This window comes from Otolemur garnettii, unplaced genomic scaffold, assembly GCF_000181295.1.
Source record: "Otolemur garnettii isolate 467f Iridium unplaced genomic scaffold, OtoGar3 scaffold00159, whole genome shotgun sequence".
NCBI classification, from domain to species: Eukaryota; Metazoa; Chordata; class Mammalia; order Primates; family Galagidae; genus Otolemur; species Otolemur garnettii.
The window spans coordinates 4,202,352-4,209,149 of record NW_003852554.1 but is presented as its reverse complement, the minus strand read 5'-3'; the positions used below and the strand labels follow the sequence as shown (position 1 = coordinate 4,209,149).

Here is a 6,798-nt window from a genome sequence, read left to right as displayed (position 1 = left end):
GACAGTGTCAGTGCTTCACGGTTGTGCTTCTCACTCACTTCCTTCTGTGACCAGTGTGGCTCCCTTCACCCCAGGGTCATGCCCTCCTCCCCACTTGTGAACTACCACTCCTGACCACGGGCGCCCTGGTATAAACAGGGAGAAGCTGTGAGAAGCAGCAAAGCTTTGGCTTCAGTAGGACCCGCCTAAGAAGACTCTGGCTCTGGGCCAGGACCAGGACAAGGATGTGGCTGCCCTGGTGGGGTGTTTAGGATTCCCTGGCTGGGGAAGCCTTCTAGGCACCCGTCTTTCAGCACTGCACCCCTAATCCATAAGTAGCTTCAGTTCCTCAGCAGCCCCCTCAAAACAGGCAGTTCCCCACCAGATCTTGCCACCTGCAGCCCCAGGTAGCCTAATGGACAGCAGCTAAGAGCCCCACACTGTGTTTTTCCCACGTGGCCCACATCTAGTTCACATACACACACACTGAAAATATTCACTCAGTCTCTGCCCAACCCCAGGATGCAGCCAGTCCCACACCAATAATTCCCAACCACCCCACAGGGGAAGCATCCAGGAAGCCACAGACTCTGGCCCTCTACATATTTCAGGCTTGAGTCAGACCCTGGTCTGTGGTGACCCCAACTGAGGGGGATGCACCCAGCTCTCCAAGCCTCCCTGCCAAAGCTTCTGGACATGAAATGATACTTGGAGCAAAGGACAAGCTGCCCACACCCTCCCCTCTTAGGAAAAGGTGACAAAGATTTATCTAAAGAAATATCTACAAAGTCCTTCTGTATGCCCCTCTTTAGAGTTGTAAACTCATTCTTTAGCATTTCCTTTGCATTTATTTGTCCTTCATTTTGTAATTGTTTATGTATATTACAAAAAAATTGTCTTTTTTCATATTCTTTTATTGGGGTTAAAAATACATAATGAAAAAATTGCCATTTTAAGGATATAGTTTAAAAAAAAGGATATAGTTCAGGGGTTATAAATACATTCATTATGTCATACAGCTATCACCACCATTTGTCTCCATAGCTCTTTTCATCTCAAACTGAGACTCTGCTTCCATTAGACACTAGTTCCTAATCCTCCCTCCCCGGCACCCACCATCCTGCTTTCCAGCTCTATGATTTTGGCCAGTCTAGGTAGTTCACATGAATGGAATTGTACAGTGTTTGTCCTTTGGAGCCTGACTTTGGTCATTAGTGAAATGTCCTCAGGGTTCATGCATGTTGCAGCATGTGACAGAACTGCTTCCCCTTTAAGGCTGAGTGACAGTCCATTGTATGTGTCACATTTTGTTTCTCTGTTCATTTGTCAGTGGACCTTTGGGTTGCTTCCATCTTTTGGCCTGTGTGGATAACACTGCTATGAACATGGGTGCACAAATGTCTGCTTGAGTCCCTGCTTTCAATTCTTTGGGATATATAACCAGTAGTAGTTGAATGGCTAGGTCACAGTAATTTTTAATTTTTTGAGGAGCTTTCACACCGTTCTTCATAGTGGCTGCACTAGTTTATATCTCTACCAGCGATGCATGGCCATTCCAACTTCACATCTTCACCAGCACTTGTTATGTTCTGTTTTTTGTTTTGTTTTGTTTGTTTTCAGTAACAGCCTTCCTATCAGGTGTGAAGTGGAATCACCTCACTGTTGTTTTGCTTTGCGTCTCTCCAATGATTAGTGACGCTGGGTTCCTTTCACATGCTCTTGGCTGTCTGTATAACTTCTTCGGAGAATCATCTATTCGAGTCCTTTTCCCATTTTTGCAAAGAGTTGTTTGTTTTTTTGTGTTAATTTGTTGAAGTTCTTTATATATTCTGGATATTAATCTGTTGTCAAATATATGATGTGCAAATATTTTCTCGCATTCCATGGGTTGACTTTTTACCCTGTCAGTAGCACCTTCTGATGCTCAGAAGTTTTCAATTTTTAAGTCCGACTTACCAATTTTTTTTTCTTCTGTCACCTGTGCTTTGGTAACCTAACCAAGAAATCACTGCCAAATCCAAGGTCATCAAGCTTTTACTCCATCTTTTCTTCCAAGCTGTTGCATGTAGGTCTTCAATCCCATTTGAGTTAATTTTTGTATGGGGTATAGTATAAGGCTCCACTTCCTCTGGCATCTAATCCTAATGGGTGCCAGATTTCACTGAGTCCTGCCCAGCTGGGACTATCCTGACCTTCCTCCCAGATCGATGCCCCACACCTCAGGATTCATTGTGGCTGGTGCCTAATGTTCTGGGTTGGGGGGCTGGGGGGGGCAGAAAGAAGAGGCCCAGGATGCTGCCCTTCATCTTCCTTTTCCCTAGAAGGGAAGGGAAGGAGGTCTGGCTCCCATGCCCAGACCTGGGATCTTCAGAGGATGCTGTGGATGGGTGGCGGACAGGGATGTCCCCTTTAGCTGCTGTAAAGTGACACTTGCAAGATCGAGCTGTCCTAAATGCAGCTACTTTGGAAGGATCTTGTGAGCAGGCTTGCCTGTGTACCTGGGGTCTGGGCCCCTTGGTTAGATGGTGGGGAGACGTGAGCATCTCTGTGTTAACCCCAAGAGCATTTGGTGACTCAGGGTTTGCAAAGGCTCTAGGAAGCACATTCTAGCCTCACTGGTGCTGTGAGGCAGGCAGCGCACAAGTCACATTGATGAGGACACCCAGGCTCAGAGACATTTACCAACCTGCCAAGGGGCATCTGCAGTTCAGTGAGAAATGCAGCTGGTACCAGAAGCCTGGCTGCTGGGTCCCCGCAGAGGGTCTTCCCTGGACTCTGGGAATACTGTGTCCTGTTTAGGGAAGATTCCTGACCCCAACCATTTCATCTGTCCCAATGCAGCCTAGAAGTGTATACCAGGCAGCAGCAGATGTGAATTCTAGCCCTGTTTTGTCACGGATGGCCCCACCCTGTTCCTTAGAATAAACCACTGTCTCTTCCCAGGCCTCAGTTCCCTACACTGTAAAAAAAGTGGGTTGGAGTGGGAGTAAGTGCAAGGATAACAGTAGGCTCCACACCAGTCTCCTCTGCCTCCCCCCCACTGGGTGAAAGAAAATTGCTTTGCAGGGATCACTAAGAAACCTGGATGCCAGTCTCAGCTCTGCCGTTGTGCCCCTGGGCCTCAGTTTCCCCCTCACACAAGTAAAAGCTTGAACATCTTGATTTTGGAAGTTTCTCTGAGCACTGAGATCCCAAAACTCTGCTCCTTTCTTTCTTCTTCTCCTGCTCCACTGGAGATAGGGGGGTTGTGTGTGTGGCTGTGTACGTGTGTGTGTGTGCGTGTGCATGTGCGGGATCTGTCTCTGTGTGTGTCTGTGTGTGCATGTAGTGGCAGCAGGGGAGGGAGGGAAGGAGTCCTGCAGGGGTGGAGAAGGGACTGGCAGTTAGGACAGAAGATGGGCAGGACCTTATGTGCCAGCAGGGCTTAGCACTTTCTCAACAGCTAATGGCGCTGGGGGCTGTTTAATCATTAAAGGAAAGGAAAGAAGCCAAGAGCACCTCAAAGTCCAGCCTGCTGGTGGTGACTGACACTCACAGATGAGCGAGGAGCTGGCAGAAATGGGGCCTGCAGCTTCCGGGGACGGGGTCAGGACCGAAACAGCTCTGCACCCTGTGCTGGGCCCCAGAGTTGGCCTGCACGCCTATGACATCGCGGTGCTGGTTGTCTACTTCATCTTTGTCATCGCCGTGGGGATCTGGGTGAGTAGGCCCTGAGGAGCTGGCAGAGGGGGCAGAAGCAGCCTCATATCTTGGGCTGAGCTGTGGATCTGGGACTGGGGTGGGCAGAAGGAAACAGCTCATAGAACTGCGGGGATGCGATGGGAAGGCCTTCAGCAATCAGGCTCCCCGCGCCCCTCCTTTGACAGAAGAGTAGACTGAGGCCCAGAGAGGGCTGTGGCTGGCCTGAGGTCACACAGTGGGCCCCAGGCAGGCCAGGTCTGGAGCCCCATCTCTGGCCACCTTTCTAGCCTCCAGAGGCTTACTCCAGCCCTCTTCCCCACCACAAGACCCCCAACTCTGCAGATGTCTGCCCGCTGACCCCACACCAGGTAGAATCTTAGCCAGCAAGTGGTGCTTTCCAAAGGAGCTGGGCTCGCGTGCCCTCAGGGAAGGGCTCCAGGCAGATCCCAAGCTCCTTCCGTTTGTTCTCCACGGTTCACAGGTGCCGTGGGCTGGGGTCAGGCTTTAAGGTCTGGGGGACCTAAGTTCAGATCTTAGTCCTAACAGTCAGAGCCATGTGGTCCTGGGGGCTCCCCTCTCTGAGCTTCAGTTTTCTCAGGTGGACAATGAGAGTAAGGACTGCATTGTGGCACTGCTGTGATTACACAGGACACATGAAAGCAGCTGACATCAACCCTGCTGCACAACTGGCCGGCAGTAAACTGCTGCTATTATCACCCCAGCCTTCTGCAGAAGGGCCAGCACATTTAGACTCAGCAGACACTGAGATTGTGTCCCAACTGGGCACATCCTGTGCTATGACAAGGTCAGAAACCCTCTCTGGGCCTCAGTTTCCTCCTCTGTAAAAGGAGGTGAATAGTCCCTGCCTCCCAGGGCTGGTGTGAGGAAGAAATGGGCAAAGAGATGACCACAGGATCCTGGAGGTGGCCAACCGGGAAAAGCGCCAACTCCTGCGTGACTTTGGACAAGTCCCTCCCTGGGCTGGACCTCCCCTTCCTCATCGGCAAAGTGAATTTGTTTTTCTCATGTGGCCTCCAAGAGAATCAGAAGTGACACCAGGAAGTTCAAGTAAAAGCTTAATAGGCATAAGGCCCTGCACACACTTCACTCTCTGGTGACTACTACCCCTAGAGAAAGTCAGAGAGCCACTGGCTCCGGCCTCTGGGCAACTGCTTCGTGTTTCAGCTTCCTCACCCACGGCCCTGCCCTCTCCAAGTCCCCAGAGCATATCCCAGCAGGTCTCAAACTGGCCACCTGTTGGTGCAGGATGCACTTGAGTTTCTTCCAGGATGCTGTGTGGGGCTCAGTGGTGTGGTGTGACTTCAGACGAGGTCAAGGGAAACCCAAAACAGAGCCCGAGACCCAAAGTCCCATGGTCAGAACAGCAGCCCCTCTGCCCTCCCGGCCTCTGGGGGAGGGGGAGGAAGTCAGCCTGGGAAGAGAAGGAGACTCCAGATCACCCCAAGAAAGCACACTCTGGGGGCGGGAAGGACAGAGGCCCAGCATCCCCACGGTAGTGGTCTCACACACGTGACCTCTTCCCCTGCTTTGCTTATGAAACTGACACTGACACTGGGACATGAGCTGTGAGGCCCACAGAGAGGAAGTGTCTCTCTTCAAGACACAGGGCTTAGAAACAACACCACCACCAGCCGCCAGGCAGCTCTGCCCTGCCGCCTTTCTCTCCCGCTGCGTCCCACCATGCCTGCACAGAGGGGCGGGGAGTCTGGGACGGAGGGCAGGGGTTGGAGAGAGGTGCGGGAACCCTCATCTCATCCATTTCCTTTCCAGTCGTCCATCCGTGCAAGCCGAGGGACCATTGGTGGCTATTTCCTGGCAGGGAGGTCCATGACCTGGTGGCCAGTGAGTTGACCTTCCTCATCCCTCAGTGTGGGACTCCAGCCCTCTCTCCCCCACCATCTAAAGCCTCATCTCACCTCCTGGCTGGACAAGGCAACAACCTCCCCTTTGTGTTTCCTGACTCTGGATTCCTTCTCTTCTGCCCGAATTTACCCCACACCCTGAGAGGCCTCATCAACATTCACTTTGGACAAGTGTCCCCTGCTTCTCCCAGGTGTGGGTCCTACACTGGACACTGGACCTGCAGGGATGAGTCTGGAAGGTTCCTGTTCTGGAGAAACTCAGAGCTTGCTGGACACTGACCTGGCAGGAAGCACAGGGCTCCTGAGAGCTTGGATGAATTCCCTGGCCCCAGACAGTGGAGTGGGAGGCGGTTAGGGAGGATGTTACTGGGAGGCTGACACATAAGCTTAGTGCTGAAGAGCAGTTAAGGGAGGGGAGTCACAGGCGTTATATCCCCAGCAACCTCAAGAAGTGACCCTGAAACCCTTGTGAGCCCTAGTTTCTCCCATCAGGTCGCCCCACATTTCTATTGCTCCTCAAAACTAATTTACTCTAGCTGGAATGGGAGGAAAGCCCTGCCTTGGAAACTGATATCAGGACCAGTGGTTGCTGACACAGTAAACACACCACACCCAGGCATGCAAACTCACACACGGCGTGGGCACGCATTCTCACACCCTCTATTCTCACACCCTCACACACGCTCTTACACTCCTACTCACACACTCACACACAATCTTGCACTCTTACACTAATGTGCTCACACACATTTCCATGCATGCCCACCCTCAGACATGCTTGCACACAATCACACATACTCACGTTCTCACCCACGCCGCCAGCCACCTCTTCCCAACCTCCTCTTGGTTCTCACACCTTCCCTCCTCTCCACCGGTCATAGATTCTCCAGAGGACACCCAGGAGGCCTCCAGGGCTCTCTGGGAGGTTTAGGCATCTGGGACAGGAGGAAGTAGGGACAGAGCTCTCTTGTCCTACCCATGATGTTGCCCCCAGGGACATGGGAGCCTGAGGCAACTCAAGAATAGTGACAAGGTCACTGATGCCACCAGTCACCCACCCCCTCATCATATGAAAGAAAAACCCATGAAAATGGTTCTGCTCAGCCAGGGTGTTCAAATCACAGCCCTAGAAATGGGCGAGGGGTGGAGAAATAACAGGACAGAGAGACCTCCTCAGGGGTCACTGCAGGAGAGCCCAGAGGCCCTGCCGACTGCCTGCTCAACCCTGCAGAGAGCAGAGCTCCAGGCCCCACTG

General features: G+C 52.1%; 1 protein-coding gene across 2 annotated transcripts in view; it reads left to right on the top strand.

Annotated features, from left to right (window-relative positions):
• The first annotated feature begins 3,463 nt into the window (after positions 1–3,463).
• The window catches only part of SLC5A9 (solute carrier family 5 member 9), a 20,636-nt gene continuing 17,301 nt past the window's right edge, over positions 3,464–6,798 (top strand). Inside the window, exons 1-2 of one of the 2 annotated variants that reach the window (XM_012811466.2) lie at positions 3,464–3,678; positions 5,452–5,523. In XM_012811466.2, the coding sequence (XP_012666920.1) occupies positions 3,517–3,678; positions 5,452–5,523 (234 nt within the window). In that variant the 5' untranslated portion in view covers positions 3,464–3,516. The remainder of the gene's footprint in view (positions 3,679–5,451; positions 5,524–6,798) is intronic. The other variant, XM_012811465.2, reaches the window with a different exon arrangement.